General features: G+C 40.2%; 1 protein-coding gene across 1 annotated transcript in view; it reads left to right on the top strand.

Annotated features, from left to right (window-relative positions):
* Window positions 1-5,008: 5,008 nt before the first annotated feature.
* Dsg3 (desmoglein 3) overlaps window positions 5,009-26,969 on the top strand; it is a 31,037-nt gene continuing 9,076 nt past the window's right edge. The window contains exons 1-11 of the mRNA NM_030596.4: window positions 5,009-5,157; window positions 14,502-14,537; window positions 15,218-15,349; window positions 16,192-16,347; window positions 16,755-16,899; window positions 18,327-18,493; window positions 19,294-19,422; window positions 19,882-20,067; window positions 22,340-22,611; window positions 23,686-23,825; window positions 26,093-26,320. Of these exons, the coding sequence (NP_085099.2) occupies window positions 5,110-5,157; window positions 14,502-14,537; window positions 15,218-15,349; window positions 16,192-16,347; window positions 16,755-16,899; window positions 18,327-18,493; window positions 19,294-19,422; window positions 19,882-20,067; window positions 22,340-22,611; window positions 23,686-23,825; window positions 26,093-26,320 (1,639 nt within the window). The 5' untranslated portion in view covers window positions 5,009-5,109. The remainder of the gene's footprint in view (window positions 5,158-14,501; window positions 14,538-15,217; window positions 15,350-16,191; window positions 16,348-16,754; window positions 16,900-18,326; window positions 18,494-19,293; window positions 19,423-19,881; window positions 20,068-22,339; window positions 22,612-23,685; window positions 23,826-26,092; window positions 26,321-26,969) is intronic.

The following is a 26,969-nucleotide window of genomic DNA, read 5'->3' on the forward strand; positions in this document are numbered from 1 at the left end:
CCCAAGAGGAGTAGACAGCAGAAAATAATCAAACTCAGAGATGAAATCAACCATGTAGAAACAAAAAGAACTATACAAAGAATCAGCAAAACCAGGAGCTGATTATGCTGATTATTTGAGAAAATCAACAAGATAGATAAACCCTTAACCAGACTAACTGGAAGGCACAGAGACAATATTCAAATTAACAAAATCAGAAATGAAAAGGAGACATAACATTAGAAACTGAGAAAATTCAAAAAAAATCATCAGATCCTACTACAAATGACTATATTCAACAAAACTGGAAAATGTGGATGAAATGGACAATTTTATAGATAGATACCAGGTACTAGAGTTAAATCAGGATCAGATAAGCCATAACAGCCCCATAACCCCTAAAGAAATAGAAGCAGTCATTAAAAGTGTCCCAACCAAAACTAGCCCAGGACCAGACGAGTTTAGTGCAGAATTCCATCACACCTTCAAAGAAGACCTAAGACCATTACTCTTCAAACTGTTCCACAAAATAGAAACAGAAGGAACACTACCTGATTCATTCTATGAAGCCACAGTTATGCTGCATACTCTCCCTTGGAGGAACAGTTTCTGTCTAATCAAAAACTTGTCACAATTTCATTTCATAGAGGACTTCTTAAGAGATTTTCTTCTATCATTTTTAATATTCCAAATAGATTAAAAAACTGGTTGAGCGCATATTCCTTTCAGCTTCAGAAGATATCACATATATTTAAAAGGCAGTTAACTATTATAAATTATTTTGATTATTTTTTAAAAATCAGTAAATATGACATAGATTACATACATGTTTCCAGTGGAAGCAATAAGAGCCAGCAAAGGCTTACCAGGGATGCTGAAATCTAATGAGCCTTCTGTACTTCATGGGTAAGGGAACTACTATAGATAATGAGCTACAAAAACAGCATGGAAACTTCTGGAGTCTTTGCCCACTTGAATAAATATTCACTTTGATTGATTGGCCTCTGAGACACAGTATGACATGGTTCAATTTCCAACAAAGAGGGGATGAATTCTTCAGCTTGTGTTAGATCTGCTTTCAAACTCTCCTGTCTTCACATGGTATGTTAGTTGGGGCACAACCAAAACATACAATGAAGCTCCCCTTTAATTGTTATTGTTATGATTCTCATTTTGATATCAGTCTCTTGATCAAGAGCCTGTTCAAGCTAGGCTTGGATTTCCAAGCCATTATCCCAAAAGTAATAATACCATTGTTCAGCCAGAAAGCACTGGAAAACACTCAGTGCTAAAGAACACTGGCTGTTCTTCCAGAAGACCCATGTTCAGTTCCCAGCAACACAGCAGTTCACATCCTCTTTAACTCCAAACACAAATGAATAACAAGAGAAAGCACCACTAAGTGTAGCTGAAACTACATAAAATCACCCTTAGACCACTTTCCTACAGTCACATAAACAGGGCTACACCAGGACACTTCCTTACCTTACTAAGAGACACATACTTCTAAGAAAAAGGCGTGTGTTCTTATAACCATTATGGAAGTCAGTATGGAGGGTCCTAAAAAACTGAAAATAGATCTGTCCTATAACCAAGATACACATGTCTGGATATTTACTAAAAGGGTTCCAAGTCAACATATCACAGCTATTCTTGCATATCCATATTTACTGAAGCACTTTTCACAATAGCTTAATTATGGATCCAACCTACATCTCAACAGAGAAATAGATAAGAAAAGTATAGTCTATATACACAGTGGAATGGTTTTCAGTCATAAAGAAAGATCAAGGTACATCACTTGCCAAAATATTGATTCATCTAGAGATAATCATATCAACTCAATTACACCAATCTCAGAAAGAAAACAATCATATGTTTTCTTTCATTTGGGGGCCTAGACAGAGATGCATAAAATAATATATGCATAGATAGCATTAAAGTACAAATTAAATTGTCTGGGGAAGTTATAGAGAAAAAGGATAGAATGGCATGGGGGTACATGCCCCAAATATTTTATACACTGGCATCCTAAAATGAAATGTGCCATATGTGACCTAGAATGGTAAAATAAAGCATAAGGAAACTGTTAAGGGCACAGAGACAAAAAAGAAAAAAAAAAAAAGAGAAAATTAGAGAGCCCCACCTGCCTATGGATCCCTTTGCCTTTAGCTCAAGAATAATCTAAAGAATTGCAAGATATTAAATCATGAGAGAATAGTGAAAGCACTTGCTTCATCTTTTCCTTCCTCCCCATATGTTTAGAATACTATTCATAAAACCTTACTTTCTTCATATTATTTTTCAAATAACTTGTTTAACTGCAAAATTAAATCAATCTCTGTCATCCCAGCACGCTGGAGGCAGAGGCAGGAAGATCTTGAGTTCAAGGCTAGTCCAGGCTACTCAAGGAGACCCTGTCTCAAATCCAAACAAGGTTCTCATTACAAAAACAAAATCATAGAATAAGTCAGAATGTAATCAAAATAAGTAAAATGCAGTTATAATCTTGAAAATAAGCTTGGGGTTTATGGTGATCCTTTCTACTGCTTTATCATTCTTCTGTATTTCTCCTTTGTAGCACGTAATTTTAAAAAGTGGCACACTAGGCTGTGGAATCAGCAGCTGCCCACTGGCCAGCTCCAATAGCCTCTCACAACCGCCCTGGCCTCACTCAGCTGTCCACTGGCTAGCTAATGCTTTTCCCACAAACACGATCACTCTACACCGATCATCCATCCCCTTGGCTGGCTCTGCTGACCACCAAAGACCGCCCTGCGACTGCACACTCTCTCTCTTGCCCACCTGAGTAGTTGTGGAAGGAAAACACCAGACAATCTTAATATTTAAAATCAGCCAGATGTTGCAGCCATTGGGTGCAGAATCTATTGTCCTAAACTCATCAGCTATCCTGTGTTAGAACTCATCCAGTGGCGGAGGCCACCATGAGCTCTAATAGTCCCCAGGTCTGCTTGGTGTCTGTCTTCTCTGCACCATAGCCTGGCCAAAAAGCACTTTCTCCCTCCAGTCTCCTCCTCTTCCTCCTGGGACCCGGAAAACCTGCCTCCATATCTTTGCCCAGCGATTAGTTTCTGCTGTTGTCATTTAACCAATCAAAGAATTAGGGAACCTATGTCTACACTCCTTGTGTGAACAATCAGTGTATATTTATATACCCCCCAAACCCTCTGCCCCCTTAGCTATGTTCAGACAGTAATTTCAGAAGGCCCCTAACATTTGATCACTTACATTTAACACTGCACAAAACACCAGCAAACTTCTATCCACTCACATTTGCCTACAAGTCTACCCACAGAACAACCACCTCATTGTTCAAAGACTTCACCTTGTACCTCAGCCCTTCAGTGTCGCCAAGGTCTCAGGAGTCACTCCCATTCTGCTTCTAGTCCAAAACTGTATAAAATACATTTGCTGGAATCACTATGGAATAAACTCTATAAGGAATGACAAACATGACCTCTTTCCAAATAGAAGTAGATTTAAGAGTCACTAATTATTTTTCTGTTACAAATTCAAATGTCCAACAGGTTTTGTCACAAATACTGTTTAAAAAAACATATGGCTCAGTTGATAAATGGTTGCCTTGTGAACACAAGGGCCAGAGTGCAATCATCAGAACCCAAAGTCCAGGTATGGTCCAGGTACGCTTGTAATCTCAGAGCTAGGGAAGCAGACACAGATAGATCCCTGGGGCTTGCTGGCCATCCGGCCTAGCCTACTTGATGAATTTCAAGCCAGGGAGAAAAGTGGCACTTACTTTTAATTCCAATAATCCACAATCAAAGGTGAATCTGCATGAGTTCAAGACCAGCTTGGTCCACATAGTGAATTTCAGGCCAGGCAAGGGCTACATAGTGACAGACCATCCAAAATAAGTAAATAAAATCAAAGGAGGATAGCTCCTTAAGAATAACACCCAAGGTTCTCCTCTACCCTACTACACACACACACACACACACACACACACACACACACACACAAATGTAATTTTAAAAACTGCAGCAGCATTCCTGTATATTTCACCAATATTTAAAAAGAAACAGGGACAAGATATTTCCTACCAGATTTTTTTATCCTCTGGACTATATAACATTTTCTGCTAAGTACTCTAGAATTAAATGAACTCTTGGGAACTAAAATGCTTCTAAAACTATGCACCAATACTTCTAAAAACAAAATTGTTCTGAAAATCCTTCTTTGGATATTGTGAAACCAATGGAGGTCCTGCTCTAGCCCCCACCCCCTAACACGGGGTATAGCCTAAGTGTTTCGGTGATTCTAAGCATGCAGCAGTGTGCAGGCTGATTGCCTGGGGGAATTAAAGGTGTAATTAAAAGAGCACTGTGATAACCTATCTCACAGTCAATCTACTTTCTCTAAATTATAATCGAACTAAGGCACAATAGGATGTCACCAGCATCAATACAATCCGATTCTGCAATGCATGAGTCATATACCTCAAACCCCAGTACACCCATGAAGCTGTCTGTTTCTTTTTATTTCTAGTTGATTTTATTCAGACTCTATATTCATAGCGGCTAGCTACAGTATTTTTCTTTCTTTGTTGTCTGTAGGCCTTTCAGTAATGTACATTATTAATTAAGACACACCACTTACCCGTACACAGCTTGAAAACAAGTGTCTTTTTCACAAGTAGATTTGGGGGAAGTTTCTATCTTTCCTCTCTACTTTCCAGTTTTCAGCTGTGACCTTAAGAAGCCAACTAGAATTTTTTCTTCAGTGCTGCCAGGGCCAGCTCTTGCACCTCTGTGCCATGATTAATGTGTTATTCATCTGATACCTTCCCATTCAGCTCTTGTCTTTAGCCTGTGAACCTCTCATTTAACTTCCAACAAAGGATTCCATTGCTGTAGGAACTGAGGTGTGTCTCAGTTTTTACCTGGGAGGCAGTGATGCAAGCGTTTCTGGTGAGACCAATCCTTGGCTTGGGGTGGGGAGGAACAGACTAACAGGCCACCAGGAGAGTCCTGAGGCAGACTACAGAGCCACCACTGCCAGAAGGGAGCTTCAGACACCCAGATATACAGACACCCAGGTGAGGAGCTGCAGCAAGAAGCTTGGATTTATTCACCAGACACACCAGCAACAATGACCTGCCTCTTCCCTAGAGCCTTGGGGTCTCTGGCCCTCCTGATGGTAAGTCTCATCTCTTTCTAAAACCAGTAAACTCTCTTCTTCCTTGCTTACCACAGAAGATTGAATATGGTTGCTGAATCCCTGTTGTATGTTCTAAAAAGGATGAACCAGAACTAATTGTGAAAATGTTAAACTCCTTCCTCTTTTGTTTTTCTTAATTTTGAAAAGAAATGTGAAATAGAAAAAAAGTTTATTTTAGTGTAGGTTTTTTTTTTATATGTCTTCTGTGATCAGATTAACCCATTCAAATCCTTTTCCACAATCTTCGCTTTCCTAAAGGCGATACGTGTTTTCTAACACACAAATGAAAACAGCATGCATGATACCAGCACATCAGTTCTCCAGGATCACAAACCTCTCGTTAAGGCATATAGCTAAGAACTCTGCATGCCTGATCTTGATACCCAGCGTGTTTTCTAGAAGAGTCACCAACCGTTGAACTAAAATCAAAGTCATTTTGACTCTAGACGAGTTGGGAGGATTATTAAGAAAACCGGTTTTACATTTGGCCAGGATGTGCAAAGTAGATGGAGCTTTTCAGGGGGAGGGGGGACAAGACCTTTGCAGGGGAATAATGTCAGAAGAGTAGCTCTTCTGTTGACTGGGGAGACTTTCTATTTTATAAAAGACAAGAAGAATCTGAACTGAAAGCATTAGCTTAGATGCTAAAGCTAGTGTATGCCTTAATCACGTATTAGTGAGGCAAAAATATGTCATGGCTCATCTCAAACGTGAAGATCATCAAGACTTGAATATATAGAAAGATAGGAAAGTTTTCCAAAGCTAATTGCCTCATTGGCCTCACCATCCATTCCCACCATTGGCTCATTTCAAAACACAGAGGACAGAGACTTCTAAACCTTACACTGAGATAGAACTCAAGGGCTGTCTAAAACTTAAAAGTTGTTGGCCATCACAACACATGCCTTGTGTGGAAGGACGTCTCAAGTCTCCCTCATACAACAGTGGTCAGGCAGAAAACAGGCATCACAGAATTTTTCACAGAAGGGACCAGTGACTGGGCAAAGCTTCTCTTAACTGTGAAACGGTTCTCCTACCATGCCAGTGGGGAGAAAGTTAGGACATGTGTTTTCCAACACTCAGGAAAGTTTTGCCCATGCAGGAGGAGAGGAAGAGAAAGGAACAGAGGGGCAGATGGGGACAGAGAAGAGACAGAGAGACAGAGACATACAAAATGAAGGGTCTAGATCTGACCTGTACAGTATCAAAGCCACTAGATCTGACCTGTGCAGTATCACATCCATACGTGGATGTTTATCATTTTGAATATAACTGTTATGAGATGAAATATAAGTATTTAATCATCACAGAAGAGTGTAAAAGATATTCTTAGTTTCTATTTTGACTGCATATTGAAATTATAGTATTTTCAGTAGATTAAATTAAGTGCACCACTAATTATCAAACTTTTAAACAAGCCTTTTAATGTGAGCGGAAAAAAATTTTAAAGCTGTTCGTATGGGTGGCATTTGTGCTTCGTATTAAGCTAAGCTGTATCCTTATTCCTACTTTCACAGGGCAGTGTTAGGCAGATAAGACTCGGTGGATTCAATGAGAGTTGATCTTCCATAGGTAGAGGCGGACCGAACTGTTTCATTGTCAGACTGTCAGGACAATTGTGTCCTTAGGGACTGTTGGGCCACCAGTTTGGCAGGAATGAGTGTTAGAGAATCAGGGAGGAATTTAGAAGGTGGATGAGTGTAACATGGAACAGTTCATTCTGTAATGATAAATGGAATCCTTTTACCAAACAGCTGCCACCCAGACTCTTAACATAATGTGGTTAGCCGTAAAATGCAATGTTCCCAGAGCCTGGGCACCATTTGTTGTTGAAGGGTGGGGTCTGAAAGTTGAAAGACTTGTCTGGAAAAGGTTTCTAAGTATCTTTCCCTTCATACACACCATACAAGGTCATTGGATACCATTGCAGTATGAGATGTAACAGCAAGACCTAGGCTTGAGTGTATAGCTCCTCCATTGACTCATTCCAAGTCTTATGTTCCCTCCTGTCAGATAAGAATCATCTTAGGCTGGGCATGGTGGCACACGCCTTTAATCCCGACACTCAGGAGGCAGAGCAGACAGGTCTGTGAGCTCAGGGTCAGTTTGGTCTACATAGTGAGCTCAGTACAGCCACTACTCTATAGAGAGACTGTCAAAAAAAAAAAAGGAAGGAAGGAAGGAAGGAAGGGAGAGAGGGAGGGAGGGAGGGAGGGAGGAAGGAAGGAAGGAAGGAAGGAAGGAAGGAAGGAAGGAAGGAAGGAAGGAAGGAAGGAAGGAAGGAAAAGAAACAACAGGGGGAGGAGAGAGAGAGACAGACAGATAGACAGAGAGAGGGGGGAGGGAGAGAGAGAGGGAGGGAGGGAGAGAGAGAGAGAGAGAATCATCTTAGCCCTGCCCCTACCTCCCTAAAATGTCCACATTAAGAAGAGAGCATCCTTGTGGTCACCGAAGTACGTTGTGAAACAGGAAGTGTTCTAAAAATACCATCCAATTGTAGAATTTCAGTACTGGGGATGGTTCTTGATGACATCTGTCACAGTATTGTGCTTTAATGTCTTATCGATTGACATCACTTAAGTCAAGAAGGTCCTACATGTTTCTTCAGTTAGAGTATATTAGGAATAGTTGTGTGGGCTGGGAAGATGGCCTAGCGGAGTAAGAGAGCTTGTTGCACAAACAAGAAGACCTAAGTTTGAATACTCAGTACCCACATAAAAATGTAAGGCATGGCCACATGATCTGAAACCCCAGGACTGTGGGAAATGATGACAGGAGGACTCCTGGGGCTTGCTGCCCACTGGGACATGTTCAGTTAGAGACCCTGTGTCAAGAGAATAAGGTAAAAAGGGATAAAGAACACCCAGTCTCCTCCTCCTAGCTCCATGCACATACACATATAAATATCACACACACACACAACTATATATGTACATGCACAAATAAAAATATAAAAGCAATAATTGCGAAACTAATGTTTCAAGAATGTCAAGAAAAAGGGCAACCTTAAATAAATATAGCATGAATGCAAGAAATTACATGTTTTCAAATTTAGAGATTTTTCTCAAAAAGTCTAAGCTATTTGGACTTCAAGATTAATCATTTGGAGGATGTAGTCACAAAGTCCTTTTAAAGGTGTAAGATTTATCAGTTCTCTATGTTTATCCTAATTATTTCCCATAACACAAAATTAATACTTTCAAGAAAAAACGTGTAGTTGAAGATGATCACCTTCGAAGATCTACTTATGAAAATAAAACTTGTCTTCAAAGAAAACCATTATTCCAGGTCTTATAGTTAATAAATCTAAAATGTGGTTGGAGCCATAACTTCCTTATCTAAGGAAGAGCTAGTCGATGCTACAATGCTAGCTAAAGCTTTACTTAAGAAATTAAGAAAGCTTTACTTAAGAGATGTTTAAAACTCAAAAGTTTAATACAGTTTGTAGTAAATGAGGAAAAGTGACAGGCAATGAAATGTCAAGTCATGAGTAGTGTGTCCTAGAAATAAAAAGTCATTTCAGCCATCTTTTCTATATATTCTATACAATACCAGAGCATATAAAAATTGGATTGAAGCTAAATGTCTCATTTTAATAAATGGACAATCTCTGAGGTGTCTTTTCCATTCTTGATTAGTGAGATGGTTGTTTCCACTGTTAATGAGTGTATGAAGATGTGTGTCTCACTGAACATCTTCAAAATTCAAGACTCTAACAGCAGAGGAAGCTTGCCAGGAACACTGCTTAACTCAGCCTGACTTTGGCAGCAGTCGGGAGATGCAATTATTTCTAGCAGTTAGCATTCCCCCTTGCTTAATACAAGAAATCAGTTCTCATCCCTAACTAGAGCACTCCGTGTCTCAGAGGTTTCTCGTAAACTTCTTAGCCCTCGGTGCTTCCTTTCCAGTAAAAAGTCAATCGATAGCCTAAGGTGAGGGCTTGCTTGCGGAAGTGCCTCGTGATGAAATTAGATAGATGACGGGCTATCCATAATTACATGACGAATAACTGGATCTGCCTAATGCACACTTTTCTTAATGGAGTGCAGCTGGCCTGGGTGTGCATTGCACAACTTCAGTAGGCGCATTCGTGGGAGCTATAGTGGGAGCTGCATCCCTGAAGGTTGTAAAGAACACCCTCACAGGGGTACAGTGGGGCACTGTTCCTTTGCTCAGAGGAGAAAGAAGTCACACACACACACACACACACACACACACACACACACCAGCTAAGGGGTCTCTGCATACTTGTCAAAGGGCTTTTTGATACTGCTTTTCTTCTCTTGTTATTTTAACTGAAATTCCCATTTACTAAGCACCTTACTATACACTTAGACTCACCTGTGGAGTTTACATCTGTTCAGTTTTCACAACGAGCCTACAAAAAAATATGCGGTGCTATCTTTCTGTCAGATGACAGAGGAAGGAATGGTTCATGGTCCCAAGTCCTGCAGTGGTACATGCCTGGGACTGGGATTTAAATCAGTCTGGAGGCTAGGAAGATGGCTCGGAGGGCTGCCAAGGAGCTGTGAGGGGCTGAATCAGAGCCCTAGAACACATCTGAAAACAGATGCAGTGGTATACATATGGAATCAGAACTCTCCTATGGGAAGATGGGAGGAAGACACAGGGAAATGCCTGGAATCTTTCAGCCCAGAAACCTAGAAACCACTGTAGCAAACAAGAGATCTATCTCTAACAAGGTTGACGGTGAAGACGGACACCTGAAGTTCTCTAACCTCTACATCCATGGCCTGGAACCCACACTCCCATATGTGCCTGCACACACACACACACACACACACACACACACACACGCACACGCACACACAATTAAAAAGAAAACCAGGACCTACAGTCCAGATTTGTACCAGCCCTCTTGACAGCATCCTCCAATTCATTCAAATGGAATATTTTCAATTACTTTAGGTTAAAAAAAAATCAGCTTTCTAAATTAATTGAGTTTACATATCGGTTCTTGAAAACTGAATTGTCAGAAATTAAATACTAATTTCTAAATAATATATATTCAATTGAAAAATTTGCTTTGATGAATACTACATTTATTAGAATATTTTGTGGCTTTCAATTTCAAAAATTCTATAGAGTCCTGGCTTACACTTAGCATAACATTTTTTTTTACTTTATATTCATAGAACCATTAGGTTTTGTTTTCCATGTAAAATCCAATGAATTAAGTGAAGTATTCAATGCTTCATTATAGGCTAGCCTTTGTGTTAGAAAATAATCCCACCATAGATTAAAATAAGTATTTCGAGGACTTCGGGGCAAACTACGGTGTTCAGAGGGTTGTTGGTGTTAAATGTGTGTTCAGATTAGCATTTTCACTTACCATGGGATTATTAGGACCTTATACAGCATAAGTGAAGGAGCTTCCCCATAGAGGTCAGAAGAGTAAGTCACTCATTTTTCTGAACTGTGCATTCTGTAACTCATTCAGCAGTGTGTCTTGAAGGCCTGCTCTGACCTGGCATGTCTACCGTCACTGCTTCTGATTAGTTGATGTGTTGTAGCAGTGAAATGCCAAGCCGTGTGCATTTCATGCCATTTCTTGCCCAAAATGTATACACATAAAAGTCATACTTTAAAAAATGTAATAATTCCTTTGAATTGCCTGAACTGCTCTCTGGGTTCCCCAGAGCTGGGTGCGGTGCCCTCCTTGGTGCATCTAGAAATGTGCATTGTGGCTGTGGCAGCTGCTTTTCTCACAGCAAAGCACCTGACAGAAACTTTACGGGGGAAGAACTTTCTTTTGGGCTCACAGTTCCAGTCTGTCACTGGAAAGCATGATGGCAAAGCTGTGCCAAGAGAATCTTACATCAATAGCTGCTCACCTGAGATGAAAGGATGGACCATGTAGAGACTGCCATATCCAGGGATCCACCCCATAATCAGCTTCCAAATGCTGACACCATTGCATACACTAGCAAGATTTTACTGAAAGGACCCAGATGTAGCTGTCTCTTGTGAGACTATGCCGGGGCCTAGCAAACACAGAAGTGGATGCTCACAGTCAGCTAATGGATGGATCACAGGGCTCCCAATGGAGGAGCTAGAGAAAGTACCCAAAGAGCTAAAGGGATCTTCAACCCTATAGGTGGAACAACATTATGAACTAACCAGTACCCCTGAGCTCTTGACTCTAGCTGCATATGTATCAAAAGATGGCCTAGTCGGCCATCACTGGAAAGAGAGGCCCATTGGACACGCAGACTTTGTGTGCCCCGGTACAGGGGAACGCCAGGGCCAAAGGGGGGGAGTGGGTGGGTAGGGGAGTGGGGGTGGGTGGGTAAGGGGGTCTTTTGGTATAGCATTGGAAATGTAAATGAGCTAAATACCTAATAAAAAATGGAAAAAAAAAATAGCTGCTCACACAGAAGGCGAAGAGGGCTTGCTGGGACTCGAGAGGGGCTCGGTTTTCTGAGCCCCGCCCTCGGTTGTCTGTTTCTCCAGCCAGGTCCGCTCCTGAGGCTCCACAGCCTCAGAATTGATACTCAGCTGCAAGCGAATGGTTCAGCACCCGTAAATGTTTCCTGTGAAGTTCCTCCTGTTTCTGGAAACAAACAAAGGGTATCTCCCACAACACTAAGGGGCTATTCTTTGAAATTTGTATTTAAAAAAAAAGAGTCTAAAATTTAAAATGAGTAAATAATCTGAGGGCTCTGACTCTATGAGAGCACTGGACACACACACACAATGGCCCATGGTGTGCTCTGTTGGCTCTCCATAGACTAGGCTTTGCCTGCCTGGGAAGGTAGGAGCAGGGCTTTAATATCTATTAGAAGACTCATTCTCCTCAGAGCTTGTACAGACGTGACTCATGTTTTCTGGATGACTCTATTTTTCCTGTAAAGAGGAGTAGGCCTGGCCCATCCCTACCCTCAGAATCAGCTGAGAATGGTCAGTGACCACACCACACTGGTTCTCTCTTCCCTAATAGACAGCATGACGTTGGGGCATCATCTTGAGACGCAATTTAAAATCAGAATTTCAGTTAAATGTTTACAACGGAGGGGTCAATCGTCCTGTGTGTGGTATAATTGCTCTGTTGGTTCAGACTTGGACCTGCCTATTCATTACAATCTTTAAAAATAAATGATGCAATAGATCTACATTGTTTCAGAATCAACCACAGCCTTTGGCCAGATAAAAATCTAAAGTGACTTTCTTCTGTGTATTTATGTTAGCTTGGGGTTAGGATCTGGTGTCATGGCAAGGCACACACCTTGGCAATAAAATGGCTGTGTTTCAATCCCTTACTTGTCAAGGACTATTAAATGGTACAAAATATTTGTGATCTTTTTTCTCTATATCCATAAAAATGGGGATTATATAATAAAACGTTCTTCTGGGGGTGCAGTAAATAATAGCAATATTAAGTACAATGTTATGCAAGTAAAAACTAATCAAGTCACCCACCACTATCACCCCTCTAATTTATCCTGTAATTTGTTGTCCATGGCCTTTGTTCTTCAGATCTCACCCTCAGTGTGTCAGTCAATACTTGTTAAACACTTGAACAGGAAGGAATGATAGGATAAGACCCAGGATTTGGAAAGCTTGTGGGTAGATTCCTTAATACACATAAAACAGTAAGTAAGATACAGGGGATGCTGTGGGCTAGATGGCATTAAACAGAGTGTGAGCTGTACAGACTCAGAGAGGGAGGCATTAGAAAAGACAGTTTCATGTAGCTTGTTGGTACTTGACTGGATAAATCACTTGTAGGTAGGCAGTAAGGAGAGAGGAATGTATTCCACCTGGAAAAGCAAGACAGAAGCCAGGCCTGTGGGCTCCTGAGAAAGCAAAGCTTCAGACGCCCAGCCTCCTTTATCCTCATTTAATTTTTTATATCAGTGATATACAATGAAGACTCTGTTTGTTTATTGGTTGGCTAGTTATTTGTTGTTTCTGACAGGGTCTTATTATATAGTCCTGCTTCACCTAGAACTCACTATATAAACCAGGCTGGTCTCAAATGTTTAGAGATCTGCCTGCCACCGCCTCCTGGGTGCTAGTATTAAAGACCAGCACCACCACATCTGGAACTACAAATAAAGTTCAATGTTCAAGTTACAACAGGAAAGAGAAGAGCAGCCCCATAGCACATAGCAAGCAGCACTGGAGACTGGCATAGAGTAACCCCTGCGTCTATGTATATGGAAGGTTCCAAGTTCAAAGAGCAGAATAGCTCCATTCTGCTCCCCTCACTCTAGTTCAGCTTTAAAAAGGGTAGAAGGAGAGAAAAGCACAGAACAACAACAACAACAACAACAACAACAACAAAAACAAAAACAAAAATCTGTCTTGAAAAGGAGCTAAACTTTTTATATCAGGGTTATATGTAAGCTTTTATATAAACACATAGATAACAGGGGTTTGATTTTGCTGTTGCTATTTTTTCTAGTGTTTTGAGACAATGTCTTGCTATGCCACCCCGTCTGTCCTCCTGCCTTAGCTCCCACATGCTGGGATTGTAGGCATGTGTCATCATGCCCAGTATGATAGTTTTGAATAATTCCATGACCACTTTCAGAAGTTTATCACGACAGTTCCTGAAACTCTGGGAGCTGTTCATATGATAACCATGTAAGAAACATGTAAGAAACATGTAGTGGTTGCAACTGGCTGAAAGCATCATTTTATAGTCAAAGAGATGGCGATGATGATGGTGATGCTGATAATGGTGATAGTAATGGTGGTGCTATGAATCTTCTTTGTTTTTGTTTTATTTTGTTGGTTTTGGTTTTGAGACAGAATTTCACTCTGTAGTTCAAGCAGCCCTAAATTCACCATATAGCCCAGGTTTGTCTCAAACTAGCTACGATCCTCCGACCTCAGTCTTTAACTGCTGGTAGGTTCCTCTTGTGTGTCATGAAAATCTGAAGTCGTGGTGCTGACAATATATTGTAGGAGTTAGTAGCACTTGGTGCTCTTACAAAGGATCTAGTTTCAATTCTCAGCACTGACATGGCAGCTTACAACCATCCTTAACCATGACTGCAGGGGATTCAACACATACACACATGGTGCACATACATGCATGCAGGCAAATATTCACACACATAAGGTAAAACCTGTAATCTTTGAAAAGTCTGAAGTCAGATTGAAGAGCCAGAGAGAAGAGTATTCTGTTTCCTGTTAGGATTTTCCACTTTGGGATGCTTCTGCACACCAAAATATTTAAAACTAGAAACAAACTATAATCTGAAGAAGAGAATACAATGATAAGGATTATAAGCTTTATATAATCATGTGTTTGAAGCACTCACACGCCATTTGGTTCTATCTGATGTCTGCAGGTGGTGCTGCTGGTACAGGGGGAACTGCATGTGAAGGTAAGTACACAGTTTTTATCATCAAAATCAGAGTTTACTTTTAAAACTTAAAATCATATTGAGAAAAGTATTTAATCAAATTATTTTATAACTCAACTGTGAAAACATATGAAACTAAAATTCTAGCAAATAACCCAAAATCTTTTAAGATTACCAATATTATGATTATTATCTCATATGGTCTTGTTTATTTCATTTTACTCTTCTATTGGATTCTATTGGTTGGTCAGTCGGTTGGTTGGTTGGTTGGTTGGTTGGTTGGTTGGTTGGTTGGTTGGTTCTTTTAAGAACAAGTCTTCTCTGTAGTCCCACCTAGCCTGGTACTCATATGTAGACCAGGCTAACTTTGAACTCCTGGTAATCCTCCTGTCTCAGGTTCACCAGTTCTTGATTGCAGACATGCACTACTATATCTGGCTCTTTTCTTCCTGTCTTAAACAAATAACAAGTCAAAGTTAATTGTGGAATATATAGGGAGAAAATTAGATATGATCAAATGTTAATATTAAAAATCACGTAGCTTAGTAATGACCTGTTTAATGCTGCTTCTTGGCAAAGTGAGCAAATGGTCATCAAAGTAAAAACAAAAAATCCCTCAGCATAGATATCTATCTACGACCACATTCAAAGCAAAGACTATCAGGCACATATGTCATAAAGTGGGATCTCTTTCAACACAGCCGGGAGGACAGCACAGAGAAGATGGGACAGCATTGCAGCTGGCCAAAAGAAGGTACAAACGTGAATGGGTGAAATTTGCAAAACCCTGCAGAGAAAGAGAAGACAACTCAAGACGAAACCCAATTGCCAAGGTGAGCCATATTAACAGGCCCTGTGAGCCTTAGAATAAATGTACTACATGCAAATTAAAGATGATATAGAAATTCTACCTAGTAATATATAACCTAGAAAGTCCACAGAACAACAATATATTGTCTCCAACAAAACTACAATAATAGTAATGTTAAAAAATAAGAAATTAAAAGATAGAGAAATGATAGACTTTAGAGTCATATAATGGGATTAAGATATATACTGGATAATTTTAATGTATAAACTGGTGTTTGTACCAGACTCTAGTAAACAAGGATAAAAGGACAGAAAGATGACAGGTAGATGATTGGATTGACCATGGTTGGGGAAATTATTGAGGCAGGATTTGCTATCTCATGAGCAATGTACTTGTCTCTCTGTTCAATAGCTTTAAAATTCTAAAAATAGAAAGCATTTTGCGTTCATACATAATTTGAACACCTGTTGCCTTATTCTTTCCCTTCCCCCCTTCAGTGTCACTTCTTCCAACTTAGAGAAGCAGCCTTTTGAACAGTTAAGTAAGAATTCTGTATCCAGAAGTCTTCTCAATACTAAGTCCCTGTTGTTTTCTTACAACTTTTTAATATTCCCACCGTGGTACCACAACCCAAGTAAGCATTCAAAAGCAATAATGACTAGTCATTCTTCATTGTGCCTGTGAGCAAAACAACCATACTTACCACTTAATCCTGCTCTCCAGTAAATAAGTAGAGTAAGAAGTAAATGCATTGTGATGGAAAGGGGCGACCCAGTGAGATAGAGGAGGCAAGAGAAGCCTCGTCAATGGTCAGCTTGACATTTAAGCCATTTTTTGTTTCATTGTTTGTTTCTTTTCTTACAGATCACTTCAGATTTCCAAAAAAACCAGAAAATTACCTACCGCATTTCTGGAGTGGGAATTGATCAGCCTCCCTTTGGGATCTTTGTTGTTGACCCAAACAATGGTGATATCAACATAACAGCCATAGTTGATCGTGAGGAAACCCCAAGCTTCCTGGTAAGTTTTCAGTCAAGTTATCCTTCTTCATGTGCTTTGTGAAGTTAGAATGTCTGGTAGGCTTATAAAAAAGGGGAATGAACAGATTGGTCTATTAAAAAATAATATTAATTCCTCTATCAATAATCTTCTGCAATGCTCATGTTTCTGACATAATATACCCTGGGAGTACTAGGGTAGGCTGGGATTTAGCACACAGCTTTCTAGAACTTTATCCTGCCAAAATACAACAACTTTAAGGAAGGGGCAACTGGGAACCTTTGCCTTTGCCCACAGTTTGGAGAAGTGTTTTTTCTTCCTCTCTCACTACGTTCTATATATGTCAACATTGGTCTAATTTCTATGAGTTTAATAATGTGCAAACTAACTCCATACATTGATGACATATATTCTCCCTGTGTTTCTAGATCACATGCCGTGCACTAAATGCCCTGGGACAGGATGTAGAGAGACCACTTATATTAACAGTGAAAATTTTAGACGTCAATGATAACCCTCCAATATTTTCACAAACCATATTCAAGGGTGAAATTGAAGAAAATAGTGCTTCAAGTAAGTCTTTTACAGTGCCAACCACCCCTAATTCACATAGCTTTCAATTATATGTCTCCTTATACCATTTTTACAAACTGTTTCATTAGTTTGCTCAGTCATTTGATAGCAAAAAAAAAAAAAAAATCATTATGTTAGTCTGAGATTTCCTTTCCAAAATTTGTAGTTAGCTCTTAATTAACATTTACATCAGAATTCTATTTGCAGATTATGGTTCTGTCACCAATTTGGTGCCTAGGTACAGAGCCTCTGTGTGAGCCAAATGCTAAAGAGGCCAGTTAGCCTGGATGCACAAGCACCATGTTTTCATATCATAAGGGACAGAGACATGTTCACATTATTTGTATCATTTGGAAAGGAAACATACAGGTACATCTATGTGGAGAAGAACTCCAAACAGAAGATAGCCTCAAATTCAACAAAGCCAAGGCTATAAGAGCATTGAAAGATTTTTCTGAAAGCCAATATATTCTAGAAAGAGACTGAAACCCTGACATACTTTATATATATATATATATATATATATATATATATATATATATATATATATATTTAATTAGGTATTTTCTTCATTTACATTTCAAATGCTGTCTCAAAGGTCCCCCCATACCCTCCCCCCCCAACTCCCCTACCCACACACTCCCACTTCTTGGCCCTGGCGTTCCCCTGTACTGGGGCATATAAAGTTTGCAATACCAAGGGGCCTAGGTACATCTTCCTAATGATGGCCGACTAGGCCATCTTCTGCTACATATGCAGCTAGAGACATGAGCTCCGGGGGGTACTGGTTAGTTCATATTGTTGTTCTACCTATAGGGTTGCAGACCCCTTTAGCTCCTTGGGTACTTTCTCTAGCTCCTCCACTTGGGGGCCTGTGTTCCATCCAATAGCTGACTGTGATCATCCACCTCTGTGTTTGCCAGGCACTGGCATCACCTCACAAGAGACAGCTATATCAGGGTCCTTTCAGCAAAATCTTGCTGGCATGTGTGATGGTGTCTGCATTTGGAGGCTGATTATGGGATGGATCCCTGGGTATGGCAGTCTCTAGATGGTCCATCCTTTCATCTCAGCTCCAAACTTTGTCTCTGTAACTCCTTTCATGGGTGTTTTGTTCCCAATTCTAAGAAGGGACAAAGTGACCATACTTTGGTCTTCGTTCTTCTTGAGTTTCATGTGTTTTGCAACTTGTAACTTGGGTATTCTAAGTTTCTGGGTTAATATCCACTTATCAGTGAATACATATCATGTGAGCTCTTTTGTGATTGGGTTACCTCACTCAGGATGATACCCTCCTTTGTTTAAGCATGCAGATAGTTTAAAGTGTTCTTTTTAAAATAGGAACCAGTGCTAAACTATTTTGACTATTTAATGCAAATGTAATCTAGGACTTTGTATAGTCTTTGACGATTTTCCTATTTTCCCAGATTCCCTGGTAATGATCCTAAATGCCACGGATGCAGATGAACCAAACCATATGAACTCTAAAATTGCCTTCAAAATTGTCTCCCAGGAGCCCGCAGGCATGTCCATGTTCCTCATCAGCAGAAACACCGGAGAAGTCCGCACTTTGACCAGTTCTCTTGATCGAGAGGTAAAACAAGCTGCTAGAAAGCATAAAAAAACCTAAAGCAACCCGTAAGAGAGGGATGCCTCCATCTTGACTGGGAATACAAACAGAAGTGGGGAAGGCTACTAGCTCTTCTCTGAGACACTCTAGGGGAAATTGCCTCCAGGGTTGACTCTGTTGTGGTAGGATGTGTTCTTGTGACAGCAACCTGTCACACAACAGCTCAAATGGGAAAATTAAGAACACTGGTGTGCAGAAGCAAAGACTGCACTGTGATTAATTCCTAAAGACTGGGAGAGAATTCTTAGTTGAAGAGGTTTCTATTTGTCATAAAACTTCGGTTGGCATACCTTTCCTCAGGATTTCTCCATTTAATTTTACCTCTGCTTACAAAACATCAAAGAATCCCTTCCTGTCTCCTCTCATCATCTCCCCCACCACCGTGTATCTCCACCACAACGGGCTACTCAGATCCATTACTTCCACACAATATTTTTCTAATTGACTGGTAGGGAAACTCCACATGTGAGCTTCTCTCAGACAATCACATCCCCCTGCATCACTGTAGCCCTCCCCCTTTTTGCCTCTGAGTCCACAACACTACCTTCAGAAGTTTACTAAAGAGGAAGTCTCTTGTAGTGCTTACCACTTCCACCCAGTCGTCTCAAGCCCCACCAGTCTATCCCTGCCATGGACAACTAACAGTGTGTGAGAGCTATGATTCACGAACTTAAATATTTTCACTATCTTATCCAACAAAAGCTACTATTGGACATTCATAATCTTTGACAATTAACTTTTGTTCTTTTTTTCTCTAAACTTAGCAAATTAGTAGCTACCATCTGGTTGTGAGCGGTGCAGACAACGATGGAACAGGACTGTCAACTCAGTGTGAATGTAGTATTAAAATTAAAGATGTCAATGACAACTTCCCAGTGCTCAGAGAGTCTCAGGTATATCCACTTATCCTTGAAGAACCATTTTTATATATGCTTTATAGTTTAGCATCCCAATTCATTAACTGCCTTTTTGGTGACTTTTTAATCTTCTGTGCTTTTCTATTTAAAAAAAAAAAGCTTAAATGTAAGAATTGAAGAGTCAGTGTGAATTAACACATGCTTTGAGAAGCAAAGATTAATACTTTTTAAAGTTAATGTAATTCTCATAGGTAAACTCTAGAGTTGAATCTTGAGCACCCATCAAGAGGTTCTAGCTGGTAAACAAAATCTTGACTGAAGAGTATCCTTCTCTGTTGGAAGGTTGATTCAGGGAGCAGGGGAGGGCACACTTGCCTAGCCAGCTATATCATCCACACAACCCTGGCAATGCCCAGAGTGACAGACTATGCTGCAGTCAGGTCATCCTCACAACTCCTAGCACTGAATCTGAAATCCTGTGTCTCTCCGTTTCAGTATTCAGCACGTATTGAAGAAAATACTTTGAATGCAGAGCTACTCCGATTTCAAGTGACAGACTGGGATGAAGAATACACAGATAATTGGTTGGCTGTGTATTTCTTCACCTCTGGGAATGAGGGGAATTGGTTTGAAATTGAAACAGATCCTAGAACCAATGAAGGCATCCTGAAGGTGGTTAAGGTAAGGTCTGAGTTTCCTTAGTGCATAAAAATATTCTGTAGTAACTCAAATGACTAGCTCTACAAACAAATTACATTAATACTGTTACCACTTTAAAATAGAAAAATACCAAAGTAGATAGCATTTATTTTACTATCATCATGGTTGCATTGTGTAAAGACAACTTCTCTTAATATACTATTTTTTCTTCCAAGCTACTGTACTTTCATAGAGTGCAGAGAGAGAGAGAAAGAGAGAGAGAGAGAGAGAGAGAGAGAGAGAGAGAGAGAGAGAGAGAGAGAGAGAGAGAGAGAGATGGGTTTGCATATTCTCAGGACAGGAAACTAAAGATACTTCATATATTCATCAAATTCACTGCCATTGCATTGGAGTTCAGAAAAGATGAAAATTCATGGGACTGTGGCTTGGGAACTTGTCAACGTATTTTAAATGCATTAGCTATTGTCCTCACAAAAGAAGTCACAATTTCTCCAGAAAATGGGAACTGCTAACAAATTGTACTAGATAAAAAGCAAAAACTGAGCAAAGCTTTGGTTCAAAATGAAAAACTCCCCATCTGGGATCATGTCAGGACAGTTGTCCCTGTAAATAGCATAGATCTGCTGATATTCTTTGGCATAAGGTTTTGGAACATTTTTGGAAGCTTCTTTATTTAACACTTTGGGTCTAGTGTAATGATGAAATTATAGTACTCCCTTAACAAAGAGACTTCTAGAAGATTTACAAACACTTCCTTATCACTCCACATTTCATAGAGAGCGTTATGGCTTCTGAACCTGCAAGGCCTAGAAATAAACTCCCACCAACATTGTAACTCCCTATTTCCTGTACTGTGATCTTTTTGTCTCTACCTATGCTTTCCCTTCCACTGGGAAACTCTGAGCTCCCAGGAATAGCCACTACAGATGCTCAAATCCAGATCTTTTACCTTAGAAAGCATCCTACTAGTAAAAAGATAAAAGAGAAATTATTGTTTTCTTATCTCTCATCCTGAGAAGAAGAAAAGGAAGAAGGAGAGGGAGAGGGAGAGGGAGAGGGAGAGGGAGAGGGAGAGGGAGAGGGAGAGGGAGAGGGAGAGGGAGAGGGAGAGGGAGAGGGAGAGGGAGAGGGAGAGGGAGAGGGAGAGGGAGAGGGAGAGGGAGAGGGAGAGGGAGAAGAAGGAGGAGGAGGAAGGAGGAGGAGGAGGAGGAGGAAGAGGAGGAAGAGGAAGAAGAAGAAGAAGAAGAAGAAGAAGAAGAAGAAGAAGAAGAAGAAGAAGAAGAAGAAGAAGAGGAGGAGGAGGAGGAGGAGGAGGAGGAGGAGGAGGAGGAAGAGGAGGAGGAGGAAGAAGAAGAGGAGGAGGAGGAGGAGGAAGAGGGGGAGGAGGAGGAAGAAGTAGAGAGGAAGAAGAAGAGGAAGAGGAAAGGAAGGAGAAGAAGAAGAGAAGGAGGAGGAAGAGGAAGAAGAAGAGGAAGATGACTAATAAATGAAAAATGCTAACCTAAATCTAGGATTCCTTGGGACTTGCTTTGGGCCACCTTAGTTTAAAAAAAAAATCAAGCTGCTATAAGTAAAAACACTTAAACTTGGTTCTATGAAGAGTTGGGTCAATTGCTCACAACAATAAAAAAGACTTGGTTGGGGGGTTTTTTGCTAACCAAAATGAAGCAATGTGTCCTTTAAACCCTGGAATATCATTTGTCAGAAAAGATAGTACTATTTATGAATCCAATGACTATTTTATTAACAGCCAACGTTGCTCTTTATAACAATGAATCGTAAGACTTTATTTATTTGGTCTCAAAACAACCTGATGAGGTTAGGTTTGCTTTTAAATAAGAAGAGTTAAGGCCTGGGATGTGGCAGAGTGGGAGTGCACTTGCCTGACATACATAAAACCCTGGGTTCAATTCTCAGCATTGAGAAGAGTAAATTTTTTAACATATTAATAAAATACACATAACATCTAGAAGTGAGAAGCTGAGGACCAGAGAAAGCAAATTCTGTGCTTCACAACACACAGTTCAGACATTACAGAACCAAGGCTCAAGCCATGTTACCACCAAAACTTAGAAATTCTTTACCTCACAACCTAAAAAAAGTTTAATGACATTTTGATGGTCTAGAAAGGAGACACTGTGTTTTGTAACCTTGTTACCCAAATATGGTTTGTGAGTTAAGAATTCTAAGACATTCTCTATTTGGCCTTACAATGACTTTTTAAGCCATTTTTGTGTTTGTTTTGTTCTGCCTTTTGTGACACTTTCTTCTGTCTAATTTGTTTTTACTCCAGGCTCTGGATTATGAACAAGTGCAGAGTATGCAGTTTAGTATTGCTGTCAGAAACAAAGCTGAGTTCCACCAGTCAGTGATCTCTCAGTACCGAGTGCAGTCAACGCCAGTCACAATTCAAGTCATTGATGTCCGAGAGGGAATCTCATTCCGTCCTCCTTCCAAGACATTTACTGTGCAAAGGGGTGTAAGCACTAACAAATTAGTTGGTTACATCCTGGGGACATACCAAGCTACTGATGAGGACACGGGTAAAGCTGCCTCCTCTGTCAGGTAGGACAGGTTTTATACCCTGAGTTCTTACTGTGGTTTTCATCTACATGTGATTACAACATAATGTTCAGCCAAACGGTTGCCAAGAAGTGGGTATAAAAGAAGTTAAGGAACTAGATAACTCAAGAAGAGACACACAGATAATGTATTAGAATATACTATGTTATGAGAGCAAAAACATGCTTGTAAACTAGTGGAAACTATGAAAAGGGATGCCTTAGCCTGTTTACAATCCAGGAAAGAACTTCACAGCTGAGTCTTGCAAAAGGTTAAAGGTTCATAACAGGAGTGAGTGCCGGTGAGATAAGACTCTGTGGTGGCACAAATTCAATAACAGCGGAGGCATAAAGCACCTTGCAGAGTAATGGCCAGAGTGGAAAGAGCAGAGGTTCATGGCTCACGTACTCAGTTGTATTGTTTTTCATAGCCAAAGACTGAGTAGCCAGACTAATGCATACATAAGGATTTAAGTGTTGATTTTTTCTTTATAAGACTGATTGATGATTATTTTATGTGTCTGTGCACTGTGTGTGCAGTTACTCAAGGTGCCAGAAGAGGGCATCAGATACCCTGGAACTGAGCTGCCATGTGGGTGCTGGGAACCAAACTCAGGTCCTTCATAAGAGCAACTAGTTCTCCTGAGTACTGAGCCACCTCTCTAGCACCCTGATATTTTTTAATAAGGATATATACAACATTTCAGATCATGCATAAATATGTTGACTGTGTAAGAAATATTAGGAGCTGGAGAGATGGCTCAGCGGTTAAGAGCACTGACTGCTCTTCCAGGGGTCCTGAGTTCAATTCCACAGATGGTGACTCACAACGATCTGTAATAGGATCTGACGCCCTCTTCTGGTGTGTCTGAAGACAGCAACATACTCACATACATGAAACAAATAAATAAATCTTTAAGAAAGAAAGAAAGAAAGAAAGAGAGAGAGAGAGAGAGAGAGAGAGAGAGAGAGAGAAAGAAAGAGAGAAAGAAAGAAAGAAAGAAAGAAAGAAAGAAAGAAAGAAAGAAAGAAAGAGAAATATTTATTAGATAAATAATTTTTTTCTGTAATAAAACAGATATGTCCTGGGTCGTAATGATGGTGGTTTGCTTGTTATTGATTCAAAGACTGCTCAGATCAAATTTGTCAAAAACATCGACCGAGATTCTACTTTCATAGTTAACAAGACAATTTCTGCTGAGGTTCTGGCCATAGACGGTAAGAAATATATTTCAATGGTTTTGAATGAAATCTTACTTCAAATAGCATTTCTTCCACAGTAGATGGTCATGACAGTTTTATATAATTATATATTTCCTTTGTCACTAATGATCATTATCAAGGCTTTGGGCCTTGAGTCTGAGATACCATACCTAAGAGAAACTAAGAATTTCCACTTTTCAGCTAAGTTGGTAGAACCCATAAACCTTTGGTTCACTATGGGTGAGGAAGAAAATTGTGTGTGTGTGTGTGTGTGTGTGTGTGTGTGTGTGCTATGCATATTTATCTATATATGTATGGGTATGCATACATTTGTAGAGACCAGAGGAAGATGTTGAGTGTTTCATCAGTGTGTGCCTTAGTCACTTCAGACAGGCTATCTTATGTAACCTAGAGCAATGTGGGCAGCCAGCAGGCCCTAGAGACAGAGCTACAGATGATCACACAGCAGCCACAGCCACAGTGCTAAGGATCCAAACCTGTACCCTCATGCTCGGACGTCAAGTGTTCTCATCCACTGAGCCACATCTCTACTTTTTTGATTCACAAAAATACATGAGTTTTAGAGGACCAGTAAAAATTCCTATAAACATCAACAAATGCCCCTGCAGATGCAAGCTTGCTTTGTGGGTTTTCTATATAAAGCCTGCATACTCATACCATTGCACAATAGCATTTTCTCTCCTGAGATGTTTTAAAATAATATTCATGGAATGTATATGTTTCTCCATCTATAAAATTAATTTGCCAGTCAGTGGTGGCGCACGCCTTTAATCCCAGCACTCGGGAGGCAGAGGCAGGCGGATTTCTGAGTTTGAGGCCAGCCTGGTCTAAAGAGTGAGTTCCAGGACAGCCAGGGGAACATAGAGAAACCCTCTCTCGAAAAAAGAAAAAAAAAGTTAATTTAGGCTCAGCATAGTAAACACCAAGAAATAAGCATCATAGATATTAACATTTGGGGAAACTTTCCTAACTCTGAAGATAATAGAACTTACCATCTACTCACTGGGAGAGTTTTATTTTGTTGTTTACTGTTAAAATTTTCAGATTTTCTCCTCTAAACTGTTTTTCTGTTTTTTGGGGTTTTGGTTTTGGTTTTTGGTTTTTTGGTTGGTTGGTTGGTTGGTTGGTTGGGTTTTTTTGGGTTTTTTGGGTTTTTTTTTTTTTTGGTTTGTTTTTTTTGGTTTGTTTTGTTTTGTTTTGTTTTGTTTTGCTTTTTTTGGTTTTTCGAGACAGGGTTTCTCTGTATAGCCCTGGTTATCACTTAATAAACCAGGCTGGCCTCGAACTCAGAAATCCACCTGCCTCTGCCTCTCAAGTGCTGGGATTCGAGGCGTGTGCCACCACTCCCGGCTCAACTGTTTGTTTTTTGAAGTAAGTCGGAACTCACTATTGGATCTGATCCTGTGGCTCACTATGTAGACCAGGCTGGTCTCAAACTCGTAGAGATCCACCTGCCTTCTGAGTGCTGGGTTTAAAAAGCCAAGTGCCATCACACCCAGCTCCAGTAAGCTTTTAAGTCTTAAGCAATAAATATAATTACTTATTCCAAATACTTGGGCTCAAGTTGTAGGAGCAAGAATCTTTTGTCTCCTGATAAGAGATATAGCCACAGCCTTAGAAGTTATTATTTTTGTAATGATTTCATTTGTAATCTGTGAATTCTTTACTTTGATTTCAATAATATTTGACTAATACTAATGCTGCTTGCTAGAGACACCAGGCAACTTGGCAAGTTTAAGTTGTTTTATTAGTTACAGAAGTAGGATGATGTCCTTTTACTCCTGAGAATAAAAATACAATTTTTTTATAAGAAGTTATCCTAACTTGGAAGTAAAAAAGAAGTACAGAACATTCCTTTTTTTTTTTTTCCGTTGGATGCAGTGACGCACCTACTCTTCCAGCTACTCAGGAGGCTGGGTCAGGAGTCCACAGCCAGCCTGAGAAACCTAGAGCAGCTCTTCATCAGAGAGAAATGGGGGGAGGGAAAGAGAGAAAGAGAAGAAAAGAAGGGAGGGAGGGAAAGAGGAGGAAGGAAGGAAGGAAGGAAGGAAGGAAGGAAGGAAGGGAAGAAAGAGGGGAGGGAAGAAAGAGGGGAGGGAAGAAAGAGGGGAGGGAGGAAAACAGATAAAGAAAAGAAGCTGAAGAGACAGAAAGACAAGAGAAGATCTGAGCAGGGGGAGGGAGTCAGAGAGAGCAAAAGGAAAGCGATTTTCTGTGCTTTGCTCTTTGTATTCTTTAACACTCAATTATTATTCATACAGAAAACACTGGTAAGACCTCCACAGGCACAATATATGTGGAAGTGCCCAGTTTTAATGAAAACTGCCCGTCAGTTGTCCTCGAGAAGAAAGACATCTGTACTTCCTCACCTTCTGTGACCCTCTCAGTGAGAACCCTGGACAGGGGTAAATACACTGGCCCCTACACAGTGTCCCTGGAGGAGCAGCCACTGAAGCTGCCAGTCATGTGGACCATCACGACGCTGAATGGTGAGTTAGACTCGCTTCCATAGACAAAAACAAACTGCCTCTGCTTTGTATTTCTGAAGGACTATGAATCTCTTCGACAGAGGTCCTTTCTAAGAAAGACTGAGAACATTTCCTTGAAACTAAGATGTAAATCCGTTCTCTTCTGAAGAGACAAGAAATTATATGAATTCTAACACTATTTGCTGTCTTATGGGTTTGTTAGTATCACTGTCGAGCTGAGGTCTCTGTGCAGCCTCGCCTGTACTGGGGCTTGCCATATAAGAGGCAACCTTGAGAGCACGGCAGACTTACATCTACAAATGCACTAGCCAGTGAAGAAGAGTGAATCCTTTCTTCCTAAAGTGCTTCATAGTTATTACTTCCTGTGGTTTTCAAAAGTCTCATAAACTTATGAAAAGTCTCCCTTTCTGGACTGTACAGTGACCATCAAGCTACCTCTAACCCTCCAGAAACTCATTTTCCTTTACTGTTTTTTTGTACAGATCTTGCTTTTTCTCATGGATGTGCTTCAAGGCATCCTGCAGTCATATGTTAGCCATGGCCAGAGACACCAAAGACTTTGCTCTTCATGACCTTCCACCCTTGGCACTTCTGGTCCTAATTAAAGAAATAGCTCCAAGCTGTACATGTACCATTGGTCTCCATATAA

Source organism: Mus musculus, chromosome 18, assembly GCF_000001635.26.
Source record: "Mus musculus strain C57BL/6J chromosome 18, GRCm38.p6 C57BL/6J".
Lineage (NCBI taxonomy): Eukaryota > Metazoa > Chordata > Mammalia > Rodentia > Muridae > Mus > Mus musculus.